The 13,643-nt window shown below is 38.2% G+C and overlaps 1 protein-coding gene across 10 annotated transcripts in view; it reads right to left on the bottom strand.

The window, feature by feature from the left end:
- Nucleotides 1-13,643, bottom strand: part of DGKH (diacylglycerol kinase eta) — a 203,030-nt gene that overhangs the window by 76,501 nt on the left and 112,886 nt on the right. For all 10 annotated transcript variants that reach the window (XM_045076628.1, XM_045076632.1, XM_045076624.1 and 7 more), the window contains 6 exons: nucleotides 10,350-10,456; nucleotides 9,572-9,697; nucleotides 5,124-5,226; nucleotides 3,684-3,843; nucleotides 1,592-1,700; nucleotides 1,323-1,462 (listed from right to left, as the gene is read on the bottom strand). In XM_045076628.1, the coding sequence (XP_044932563.1) occupies nucleotides 1,323-1,462; nucleotides 1,592-1,700; nucleotides 3,684-3,843; nucleotides 5,124-5,226; nucleotides 9,572-9,697; nucleotides 10,350-10,456 (745 nt within the window). The remainder of the gene's footprint in view (nucleotides 1-1,322; nucleotides 1,463-1,591; nucleotides 1,701-3,683; nucleotides 3,844-5,123; nucleotides 5,227-9,571; nucleotides 9,698-10,349; nucleotides 10,457-13,643) is intronic.

The following is a 13,643-nucleotide window of genomic DNA, read 5'->3' as shown; positions in this document are numbered from 1 at the left end:
CAGAACGAAATAGTCTTATGTTTCTAATAATGGTCGTAGGTTCTCCAGCCTCTTTTGATGTTTCTCTTCTTTTGTTGTGTGCAGGTCTGTATCAAAGACTCTCACCATGGGGGCACTGTTCCTCTGCGGACCACCTGGAGAAGTTAATTTTTCTAACATACAAAGGAAAAGCACACACCCAGTGTGGAGGAAATGTCTAGCAGTATTTCCTAGGATGCAGCGAGAATGGTGTTTAAATTTGTGCAAAAAAGCCATTTTTTTGTGGTTTGGTAAGCACAGAATTTGGAAATCACCTCCAGGTTCTTTTAAAGCCTGGAGACAGAATCCACTTTACATCCCCCAGCTAGGGGGGTATTCCTCTCATGAATAGTTTTGAATAACCACAGACAGAAGCTCTATAGTCCAGCTCTTTTTAAATATCCTGTCAACAAAGGAATCAACCATTATACATTACCTTATGATGGGCAAGGTTACAATTAATTAGGTTATAGCTCATTTTAGAGTAATTACATTAGATTGGTGGCTCCCTGATGAGATTTTGTTATTTTTGGGAACATTTCCACAGATGGCTAATCCTATTAACGTTGTTTTGATTCATGCTAGCTTAAGTTTATAATGATATTCTGACAGTTGTCTTCTACCTATGGTGGGGGAAGGGCAGGTTACTACTCACTGGGTCCCAATCCTACTCACCTTCTTTATAATACTCAGGGTACACATACTGTGATTTCACGGAGCATTTAGAGAGAAAAAAGTTGAGATGTGATTAAGGATACTACAAACACAGTAGTAATTCCTTGATACGGTATTCTTAGTATTTCCCAGTCACTGGGAAAGGATTGTCCTTTTTAGTATTTAGTTCTTTGTTGGTTCAATTCATTTTTAATATGCATAATCAAGAAGAGATAGTCTAACACATCTCAAGTTTATACATCTTCCTTAGCTTTAATGAAGCCACAGGACAATGGGGCCATACCCATTACAGTCATCAAAAGCCCTCACACAAAATTAACTGCTTAAGTCTTCTGACCGGAACAACAATGAAAAGTAAGTGCTCTATCAGCAGGACGTTCTATTTTTTAAAACAGTGGGTTTATTAGACTAGTTTTCTCAGTTTTTGTTACAATTTATCCATCCATCCCAAAAATATATTTATTGAGTGTTTACACTACGCAAGTTAGTAGGACCTCAGGAGTGAAAAGAGTGTGTAAGACCAGGAAGTCTCCGTCCTCATCGAGCTTATAGTTTGTAAAATTTCAGCTACCAAAAATGATGTCAGTAGGCCATTTTCAGGCTAGTGTTAGAAGAAAATTCACTTTTACCTGTCTAGCATTTTGGTACTGGCACGTTCCAGCTTCTCTAGAATTTGAGGAAGTTGGGTGTCATCATCGTAGGAACCACCCCAGCCTAGAACCCGGGCAAGGTCATTTCCTGTACCCAAAGGCAATACTCCCAGCTGACACTGGAAGAGAGCACAACAAGGAGATCTCAGGCAAGATGAGAAACAGGAGCCACGACGCTTCTGCTCTCCTCTGGTCAGCAGGTTAGTATACATTCATGTTAACAAGTCATGAAAAGATTTAGTACTTGCCTGTTTATTCAAGTTGAGCTTATCAATTTCTGACAAGACCCAACCTACACTTCCATCTCCTCCACAAACAAGAATTCGGAAATTGTCAAACTTCTGGAATAATCTTAAACTGAAAGCAAAAAGTATTTTATTTTAATATAAATAAATAAAAATCATCTTCCCCAATTCTTTGTTATTCTGTATATATTGGTATTTGTGTTCAGATCAAATATAAGAATGCTTACATACACATTAATGATACTATAAAGATGGAAGTGCAATTTTTAACTTGAGAAAACTTCTTACTCATTAAGAGGAAAGGGGATTATAAGTAGAAATGGAGATAGAATTAGGAGGGAAGGGGAGTGAGGAATGAGAAAACAAAGAAGTAGAACCCAGGAAAGAAAATGAAAGGTGGGGTGCCTGGGTGGCTCAGTGGGTTAAGCCTCTGCTCAGGTCATGATCTCAGGGTCCTGGGATCAATCCCTGCATCAGGCTCTCTGTTCAGTAGGGAGCCCATTTCCTCTTTCTCTCTCTCTCTACCTGCTTCTCTGCCTGCTTGTGACCTCTCTCTCTCTGTGTCAAATAAATAAAATAAAATCTTAAGAAATAAAAAATAAAATGAAAGGTAAGTGATAAGACATGGCAAGAGTAGTGACTTTTTTCCTTCTCATTACAAGGATATGTGATTTCCTTAAGAATGGCATATTACAAACTGGGGGTGGAGAATCTAGGGCACTGATATTATTAACACTCAAGTCAGTTCCTAAAGGGATCCACCAAACCTTGCCGACATACCACTTTTCGGACACCTACTTGCTTTTCCTCCCCCTCGTCCCCTAGTCTGAGTCAGTCTTTTACCTCTGTTCTTCCTTCATCTTAACTTTGGGCATATCCCATCTCCTGAATGTACCTTTGTATACCTTGAGTACTGTGGAAACCCTATAAAATATGCTGTCAAGACAATCTCAAGAAGTTTCACAAAGGACCTTCCTTGGAATCATAAAGGATGGGTGGGAAAAGTATACATATATAAAATAAAATATAGGAACTGTGAAGGATTATGAAACAGATGTGCTAGAAAGGGAGACACAGCTAACCAGCGATGCAAGAGACACACTTGAGAGGTGAGGCCAGGTGAGGAAATGCCAGACCCAAACAAGGGGAAGACATGTATGAGGAGACAAGGGGTGGGGTGCGGGGTGGTGGGAGCATAGGGAAAGGATGAAGACCAACATCAACAGGACCAGAGGGCCTGAGACTTGGCAAGAAGGCAACAGAAAAAAGAAGCAACAAACCCGAAGAGAAGTGAACAGAGGCACACAGCCAGACTGAGGGTAGGTGAGAGAAAAGACAGGAAAGTATTAAATTAAAACCCAGGGCCCTTTTCAGTGTATCTAAAATCTCCATTTTTACATCTGTGTTCCTGCTTTAAGGTGACAGTGGAAGCCAAGAGAAAAGTGGAGTAGGCTGCAAGAACCCAGGTTCAGGTGATCCAATATCACCTCCTCAACAAAGTCATATACACACACCAAAAATGTATTAAAAGTACCATAAAGCATATTTTCCCTCACTGAAAATAATTTAAAATTTTTTCAGATTGTAAATTAGAGGACATTCCAGAAAGCTGAAAAGAACAATCAACACCAGTGTTTTTTGTCATTCATTTAGGAATGGAGTCTCAAGCCCTTGAGGAGCTATCCTTGAGACCCACAGTGGTGTCTGGGCTTTGGTTAAATAATTGATTATTTGTGTTACATAAAAATCAATGCTGCTAGCCTTCCATGCAGATCATTTTCTAAAGTTACCGGGCATTTCTATATTTACACAAGTTGATCTTTCTTAGAGCTAGGCAAACCATTAGTGTTGTTTGAGGCAGGATATATTCTAAAACATTTTCTGAACAAATTTTGGAGTTTTCAGCACATAAGGAAGTTATATAAATATCAAAAGGTGAAGTTAAAATTTAGAATTAGAGCTTTAAAAAAGGGAAGAGTGGGAAGATCAATACAGAGATGTCTCGATGAATCGAGAATCTTCACAAACTGAAAAATCAAACATATTTCATGCTTAGTGCTATTTCATTCCAATGAGATTTATTAATAATCATTACCCTAAATGAGGACCTCCATTCATTAAATCAAACACCTGAGCCGGATTTAGCAACTGTTTAAATCGACGAAGGAACTTTACTCCCTGATTATCTCCACTCTTAGAATTGACAAAAACCAGTAGAGGACTAACACAGAATGAAAATGTCGCTCTACAGAAACCTGTAAAAAAAACACACAACACAGGATCAATATGAACGGCTGCCTGTTTTAAACTACTACTGACAAAACTTCAGAGAAAAGAACATAAATTCATAAAGAACCTTGTTTATTGCTTGAACAATAAATTAAAATTTAGCCCCCCAAACGGACAGAAGTTTTACTTACATACTAAGACTATAGAACTTATCTTTTAAAATATGCTCTATAATGAAAAATCCTACCAAAGAGGGTAAAAGTATTAATCATAGAATATTGAAGAGACACCATCTACCTTAACACCAATGAGTCTCCAAGTTCACATTTGTCAAAGAATTTATGTTCATAGTCAGTATTATAAAATGTTTTAACTTCTCCTTCATGAGGCTTTAGAAAATACTTTAAAATTTTCATAAATAATAGAAGCTTGATTTATCAGGGCTTACGGGGAGGGCTGTAAATAGCACAGGTTTAAAAAATCACATCTTTTGCAGCCTATATCCTTATATTTATAGTATCTATCGGCATAATTAACATAAAAAGTCTGAAAATCATAAAGCACTTTATTAATGTAAAACTTTAATAATAGCGTATGGTAAAAGCCTTTTGTAATATGGTTTGCTTAGAAGGAAGGCGGGGTTCTTTCGCACTTTAAACAAGTTGTAAGATTCTGGAAAAAGTGATGGAATTTATAGAAATATAAGTTCCTCCAAGGAAATTATAGGAAAACAGATTTTAATAAGATCTGTGCTAATGGGGGGCACCTGGGTGGCTCAGTGGGTTAGAGCCTCCGCTTTCGGCTCAGGTCATGATCCCAGGGTCCTGGGATCAAGCCCCACATCGGGCTCTCTGCTTAGCAGGGAACCTGCTTCCCTCCTCTCTCTCTCTCTGCCTGCCTCTCTGTCTACTTGTGAGCTCTCTCTGTCAAATAAATAAATAAAATCTTTTTTAAAAAAAAAGAGCTATGTTGATGGGTGATTTCAATTACAGAAGGAAAAAAGAACACACAAAAATTAACCTTTGGATTGCATTTTGTTATAGAATAATGATCTTATTTTACTTGATGAAATGTAAAATCTGTAAGGCTTATGTTTAATAATTTCACCAGTGTATTAATAGCCATGTTAAGTTTTAATTCTACAATGTTCTTTTAGAAGTTAAATGTACTGTTCAGCAATTTAAATGGATTTATATAAAAACTGACCAGAATAACCAATTACAGTTCAATTTGTTCTAGGAAAGTAAATGTACAAATCAACATTTAATACACCAGGAATATACATATTTACACTACTGATACATACCATCAGAATCAGTGCTATTCAGTGCAATTGGAGGTATGACAGATACTTTACATTGGCCAAGGGGACACACAGGATGGTATAAATCTTTGCAGGCAGTGTGTACCTAATAAGAAACAAACAAACTTTAAAGAATCATAAAAACATATCAATGTTTTATTATGGCATAAATTGCATCTGAGGAAGTGATCAATGAAGATCAACTATATCACAAAATATTCAGTAATTCATGGCACAATACTTCTAATGCTAAAGAACGGGCTGATTATTGTAGAGATGGGAATTTGATTTGGTATGTATAGCCTACTTTTATAATTATCACAGGCAAGTAGGGTATATTGAGAAATGCCTGGTGAGTGGAATCAGGCTGGTTCAGTTGGTAGAGCATGAGTCTCTTGACCCTGGGGTTGGAAGTTCGAGCCCCACACTGGGTGTAGATATTACTTAAAAAAAAAAAAAGACAAGACATGCCTAGTGAAGATGAGGAGAGAGGAAGAGAGGAGAACACAGTGCAGAGGAAGAAAGGGGAGAGGGGAGAGGAAGGCAGGAATGAATGGGAGGAGGAAGGGAGAGGAAGAGACAGGAGTGAAGTTCACTAGTACTTGTTAATATTATCATCCATCAAGAAACTGATGACCTCTACCTTGTAATGTTCTTACAGAACTTAGTGAAAATAAAATTTGTAATGTGTCTGCTCGTTCTGCAGTGGTCTTATAACTTTCTTTTCACACCTTTTTTTATATATAACATTTTCATGTTATTATAGGTATAAATACATGAATGCTTATTTTCTCGTCTGGCTCTGTAAAGAAAAGAAAAAGGTCTTATTATTGGACACTTATCCTGGAAAGTGATATATATCATAGGCACTCAGTAAATGCCTGAACTTCATAGAAACAAAGTTTCAAGATACTATTGTGAACAGGAGCAGGGCTAACTTGCTAAGTAGAACCCAGGGAGCTTACAATACTTTAAGTACTTACCTAAAGGGCCTGGAAATGTTTTAAGCAGTAAAAGTAGACATTTCATAAAGCACTTAAATTTAATATAGCTTTATTTCATCAGTCCTTTTAGAAAATTAATAAAATATTTAATTAAACACCTATTTATCAAAACTTTTGAGAAAATAACTGAAATTAACTAGTGATTCTTGTTTATGTGGTGACCTAATTTTGGATAGTTCCCTAATATTATTTATAAGAATTAACGTCTTAAGTGGATTAAAAAAAAAACAAGCATGCACAGATAAGTTTAAAAGGAATTTTTTTAAAAGTATGAGAATTGGGCGCCTGGATGTCTCAGTTGGCTAAGCAACTGCCTTCAGTTCAGGTCATGATCTCGAAGTCCCAGGATCAAGTCCCTCATTGGGCCCTCAGCTCCATGGGGAGTCTGCTTCTCCTTCTGACCTTCTCCCCTCTCATGCTCTCTCTCAAATAGAAGTAAATAAAATCTTTAAAATAAAGTATGAGAATTACAGAGCAAAACAAAAATATTGATACCAAAGTTAAATGAAAAAAGCAGAAGATAAAATCGTATCTTCACTCTTTTTATAAAAAGGTAAAAGTGTACTCAGAGACTGGACAACAACTGGAAAAACGGACTCGTTAGAGTTGTGGAACTATGGTCTTACTTTACTCTGTTTAAACTACGTGACTGGGGGGCGCCTGGATGGCTCAGTTGGTTAAGCAGCTGCCTTCAGCTCAGGTCATGATCCCAGGGTCCTGGGATCTAGTCCCACATTGGGCTCCCTGCTCAGCCAAGAGTCTGCTTCTCCCTCTCCCTCTGCCTGCCTCTCTGCATAGTTGTGTTCTCTATCTCTCTGTCAAGTAAATAAATAAAATCTTAAAAAAAAAAATAAACTACATGACTAGTTTACAAACTAGATATTCTGTCAGAAACTCATTATTTTAAAGACAAAATAATGTGTGAAGAGGTAAGTGATATTGTATAGGAAGTACAAGACTGAGAAGGAGGTGACAAGGTGACAGCGGCCCATTCAGACAGTGGCCTGAATGTCCGACGGACAGAGTACAGGGCAGGAACGACTTCATGATAAGGTGATATCTAACTCTGCCAGAAAAGAGAGGGAGAAGACATTCCAGAATGCCCCCTTCCACATTCGGTATCCACCCTTCTACACTGTTCATGAAATTTTTAAAAGGGCGGGTAGGGTGAGCAAGTAAAATAGCTAATGAACTCCTCCTGTGAACGTTAGCAAAGTTGAAAAACCACTGAGAAAATACAAGTAGAGACCTACACGCGGCAGGTGGAGACAACTTCTATAAAACCTTTCTCAAGTAACTGATCACATACATAGTCTGCTTTCTTTTCAAAAAGAGAACAGCCGAAGATCCAGAAGCAGAGAAACAGATGTACAGACTAATGAAATTAGCAGTAGGCACACACATCAGAGGCTGCCCCCACCCCCGAAGAGAAATCTTAGGTGGGATGAAGTTTTAAAATATCATTTATGGGAGTGCTTTACTTACTTACTTACTTATTTTTCTTATTTATTTATAATATTTTTATCTTACAGGCCTCTGCAAGCACTCTTAAAACAAGGAAATGCCAGGAGGGCTCCTGGGTGGCTCAGTCCATTGACTCTTGATTTCAGCTCAGGTCACGATCTCGGGAGTCCAGAAATCGAGCCCCATGTTGGGACCCACACTCAGTGGGGAGTCTACTTGAGCATCTCTCTCTTCCTCTCCTTCTGCCCCTCCCCCCAACTCACTCACACACTCTCTCTAAATGAAAAAATAAATAAAATCTTTAAAAATAAATAAATTAAATAAAATAAGGAATGTTGGGGTGCCTGGCTGGCTCAGTTGGGAAGCGTGTGATTCTTGACCCTGGGGTTGTGTCACAAGAGGGTTTTAGGGGTTAGAGTGTCACCAAAACTCCAAAGACATACCTAAGACAGTCTATATATTATATTACAGGGGGCATCAGAGAAATTAGAAGTAACACCTGTAGCTGACAAAAGGGGTAACTGATAAAGAATAATAAAAGCATGAGGATAGAATCAAGTCTGATTTAAAATAAGAAGGAGGAGTGCCTGGGTGGCTCAGTGTGGGTGGGGGTGGCTCAGCCTTTTGCCTTCGGCTCAGGTCATGATTCCAGGATCCTGGGATTGAGCCCCGCTTCGGGCTCTCTGCTCAGCAGGGAGCCTGCTTCCTCCTCTCTCTCTGCCTGCCTCTCTGCCTACTTGTGATCTCTGTCTGTCAAATAAATAAATAATCTTTAAAACAAAACAAACAAAAAAAAGGAAACAGATCACCTATCAGGCTCAACTGAAAAACTGCAGGACTTACTTTTTCCCATGGAAAAAAATGGAATTAATCTCACCGATTATGAAATCAACCCAGCGACCTCACATCATTCTCCTTTGAGGATCTACATCATACTTACTGAAAGAAATTTCTTCCACCCTTTTTTGGAGTGGGTGGGTGAGAAGTGACTTCCAAGACTCAACACAAGACCAAACAAATCAGCCATATGCAAGGCAATCGCTGCTACGGTTGGACGGCATCGCCTAGTGTAGAGATGAGCACCCACAGCTGTTGCCTCCCCACCCTATTACGGTGAGCACCATGCCAACCTCTGAGTGGCCTGAGTCCACCCTTGGAGTTTCTTCTCTGACTGCCCTCATGAAGCCTCGGGCCCAGTCCTCAGGTGGTCTGGCACAGACAGGACCATGCCTTGCTGTTGCCTCCATGTTATGCCATGCATACTTCTCACTGCTTTCTTGCACATGTGAGAAAGTTTTAAAACATGTATCTATATAATATATATGTAATATAAAAATCCAATTTCAGAACGCCTAGGTTGCTCAGTTGGTTAAACGATTGTCTTCGGCTCGGGTTATGATCTCAGAGTCTTGGGATCGAGTCCCACTCAGGCTCTCTGTTCAACAGGGAGTTTGCTTTTCCCTCTGACCCTCACCTCTCATGTTCTCTCTCTCTCTCTCAGATAAATAAATAAAATCTTTTAAAAAAAAATCTAATTTCAATTATACCTATGCATGGCTGAATGAACTTGGTGTTCCGTCAGAGAACATGTGCAGGGTTGTACTGAAATTATACTTCACATGTCAATCAAAATTTGGTGGCTTTCTGTGTGTGACAGGTGGTAAAACAGGGCTAAAAATATTAAACCATTAAATGTGGCTATAGCATAATGAAAAACAACAAAACTGTGGGGAAAAGGTCTTCAGACCAAAAAAAAAAAAAAAAAAAAACCAACAAAAACAAACAAACAAAAAAAAAACAGATGACAAGGGCATTACAAAAAGTATATTTAAAAAGTAACCAGACTGGAAGGAATATAGTTCAGAAAAAGTTGAATGTTACAGTGGGTATGTATGCTACCATGCTCTGTTTGACCATAAATTCTTTACTCCTAAATTACATAGATTTAAAAAAAATTATGAAGGAATTAGGAAAGATTCTCACCATTGTTTTACACCAAAGGCATTTCCAATCTTGTAGACGCAGAACACTCCCACACGTTTTGTCACAGACAGCACACTTGGCACTCACGGGCAAGTTACCCTCAAGCCATTGGTGAGGCATAGCTACCTACGCAGCGAGAATAAACAGCAGGCAAATTAAAGACAGCAGGGCACCATTCTTACTCTAGGGAAGGTCTACAATTATTTCTCATTCTACGGAATCAAGATAGTATCACTTGTGGCACCCATTCATTTAGTCCACTTTTATTGACCCTCTATTATGACCTGAGCACCACAGGGATACAAAAATAAGCAAGACCATATCCCTGACCTTCAGGATTTGTAGTCTAACTGAGGAGCAGTGAAGGTCGAGGCATTATCATGAGGTGATTACAAAGTGCTATCAGAGATGCGTATGCAAGTTGCCATGGAGACAAGGTTTTAAAGGTAGAGGGCACACTGCGGAAAGGAGGCCCCAATGTCTTAGGAGCGAATATCTGAACAGACACCTGAGATCAGCCTTAAAGAATATTTTACTGTAAGGGTCTCCAACACCAGCCCAGTGCAGCAATCATCGCCAAGCCCTCTTCGCATTTCCCTCAAAATTTAAGAGCTAAAGGAAACTACGGGGGATCTAACTGGAAATAGAAACTCCTAACTAACCAAAGCCTTCCATTTAGTCCTACTAGTAAATACTCCCACTTAACTCTGTCATTTTCCACAGGGCAAACAATAAGAGGGAGGTACTGGGAAGAAACCAAAGACAGAACTGAGCTTACTCCATCCTCGTCCTCTATGATGTCCTTCCCTATGGAGGCTAGAGTTGTCCATTTGCAATTATTTGTTGCCCTCACTGCACATCTTTTGTGAGCTTTGAATTTACACACTAAAAAAAAAAAAAAAAAGTTAACCATTTCTAAATGAATATATACTTTTGGAACAATGATTAGCGGAAATCACAGCATGGAATTTCAAGGGTCGGGGAAGAAGAAAAACAATAATTAAAAAAGTTTAGTTATTCTTCAACAATACTAAAGGTTTCTGAAAATATCTTTTCAGAAGATATTCATGTATTTATGATACGTGTGGTTATGTATTTATGAAGCACTTTTATCAATCTATAGATTGCTACTTAGATTCCACTCACAAAACAGAAAGGAAATAAATACAAAAGAACTAGTTCTTTAGGAGAAAGGAGAAAACACATACACACAAACAGAATTAAATAAAATTCAGTAATACAGAGGTGCTGGGAACACCCTTTTCCTTAATCTGGGTGTTGATTACATAAATGCCATTAATTTGTGAAAAAATCCTACCAGTTGTACTCCTCTAATATTTGTATTTTTCAGTACATGTATTTAAAATAAAAAATTTGGGGTGCCTGGGTGGCTCAGTGGGTTGGGCTGCTGCCTTCAGCTCAGGTCATGATCTCAGAGTCCTGGGATTGAGTCCCGCATCGGGCTCTCTGCTCGGCGGAGAGCCTGCTTCCCTCTCTCTCTCTGCCTGCCTCTCTATCTACTTGTGATTTCTCTCTGTCAAATAAATAAATAAATAAATAAATAAATAAATAAATAAATAAAAAAAAAATTGAAAATATCAGTAAGATAAAGAACAGGATAATCTGGAGGAGATTTAAAATGCAAGTATCAAGAAAATAACCAGTCATGGGGAATAGGTTGATAAAGGTCACAAAGATGGCATTGTTTTTTAAAGGTATTGCTGTTTGAGATCATTACATTACAATGTAGAAGAAAATAATGTAGAGGTAGTACATTATACCCATCACTAATTCTGCCCAGCCATATTATCAAAAGGGAGCTTAAAAAAGAGACACTAAAACTTACAAGACATGAAGGAAAAATAATTGAAGATACAAATAAATGGGAAAATATCCCATGCTCATGAATTGGAAGAATTAATATTATGAAAATGTCCATAGTACCCAAAGCAATATACTTATTCAGTGCAATCCCTGTCAAAATTCCAATGGCATTTTTCAAAGAACTAAAACAAATAATTCAAAAATTTTTATGGAACCACAAAAGACTGAATAGCCAGCCAAAGCAGTCTTGAGAAAGAAGAACAAAGTGGAAGGTATCATACTCACTAATTTGAAACTATATGACAAAGCCATAGTTATCAAAACAGTATGGTACTGGCATGAAAATAGACACATAGTGGTGCCTGAGTGGCTCAGTGGTTTAAGTCTCTGCCTTCGGCTCAGGTCATGATCCCAGGGACCTGGGATGGAGCCCCACATCAGGCTCTCTGCTCAGCAGGGAACCTGCTTCCCCCTCCCCTCTGCCTGCTGCTCTGTCTACTTGAGATCTCTCTCCTTCTGTCAGATAAATAAATAAATCTTTAAAAAAAAAAAAAAAGACACATAGATCAATAGAACAGAAGAGAGAGCCCAGAATTAAATCCACATATATACGGCCAATTAATTTACGACAAAGAGGCCAAGAACATATAATGAAGACAGAACAGTCTCTTCATTAAATTGTGTTGGGAAAATTGAACAGTTATGTGCACAAAGATAAAACCAGGCCCTATCTTATACCATATACAAGAGTTAACTCACAGTGGATTAAAGAGTTGAATATATGACCTGAAACCATAAAACTCTTAGAAGAAAACTCCCCAACAGCTAGCTCCTTGACATCAGTCTTGTGATGATCTTTTTGGGTCTGACACCAAAAGCAAAGACAACAACACAAAAATAAACAAACAGGACTACATTAAATTAAAAGTTATGACACAACAAAGAATGCCATCAACAAAATGAAAGTCAACATACTGAACAGGAGAAATATTTGCAAATCATGTATGTGGTAATGAGTTAACATTCAAATTTTACAAAGAACTCATACAAGTCAATAGCAAAAACCAAGCAATCCACTTAAAAATTGGGCAGTGGATCTAAATAGACATCTTTCTAAATAAGACATATAGATGGCCAACAGACACATGACAAGATGCTCAATATCATTAATTATCAGGGAAATGCAAATCAAAACCACAATGAGATATCATCTTACACCTGTTAGGATGGCCATTATCCAAAAGACAAGAAATTACAAGTGTTGGCAAGGATTTGAAGAAAAGGAAACCCGTGTGCACTACTGGTGAGAATGCAAATTGGTGCAGCCACTCTGGAAAACAGTACTGAGCATCCTCAAGAAATTAAAAATAGAACTATCAATTCCAGAAATTCCACTTCTGGGTATTAATCTGAAGAAAATGAAATCATTAATTCAAAAAGACATTTGTACACTCATGTTATTATGGCATTATCCGTAACATCCAAGATACAGAAACAACCTAAGTGTCCCTCAGTGGATAAACAGATAAAGAAAATGTGATATCCTACTGGGTATTTACCCCAAAGATACAGACATAGTGAAAAGAAGGGCCATATGTACCCCAATGTTTATAGCAGCAATGGCCATGGTCGCCAAACTGTGGAAAGAACCAAGATGCCCTTCAACGGATGAATGGATAAGGAAGATGTGGTCCATATACACTATGGAGTATTATGCCTCCATCAGAAAGGATGAATACCCAACTTTTGTAGCAACATGGACCGGACTGGAAGAGATTATGTTGAGTGAAATAAGTCAAGCAGAGAGGGTCAATTATCATATGTTTCACTTATTTGTGGAGCAATACAAGTAGCATGAAGGACAAGGGGAGATGGAGAAGAGAAGGTTGTTGAGGGAAATTGGAAGGGGAGGTGAATCATGAGAGACTATGGACTCTGAAAAAACAATCTGAGGGTTTTGAAAGGGTGGGGGGTGGGAGGTTGGGGGAACCAGGGTATTAGAGAGGGCATGGATTGCATGGAGCACTGGGTGTGGTGCAAAAACAATGAATACTGTTATGCTGAAAAAAATTAATTAATTAAAAAAAAAGAAAATGTGATATCCATATGTGTATCTATACAATGGACTATTATTCAGTCATATAAATGAATCATTTGAGACAACATGAATGCATCTAGAGGATATTTAGCTAAGTTGAAGTAAGTCAGAGAAAGACAGATGCCTTATGATCTTACTCATATGTGGACT

This window comes from Mustela putorius, unplaced genomic scaffold (genome assembly GCF_011764305.1).
Source record: "Mustela putorius furo isolate JIRA1106 unplaced genomic scaffold, ASM1176430v1.1 tig00000179_pilon_pilon_pilon, whole genome shotgun sequence".
In the NCBI taxonomy this organism is placed as follows: domain Eukaryota; kingdom Metazoa; phylum Chordata; class Mammalia; order Carnivora; family Mustelidae; genus Mustela; species Mustela putorius.
Note: the sequence above shows the minus strand (reverse complement) of the source record. Positions and strands in the feature narration are given on the sequence as shown.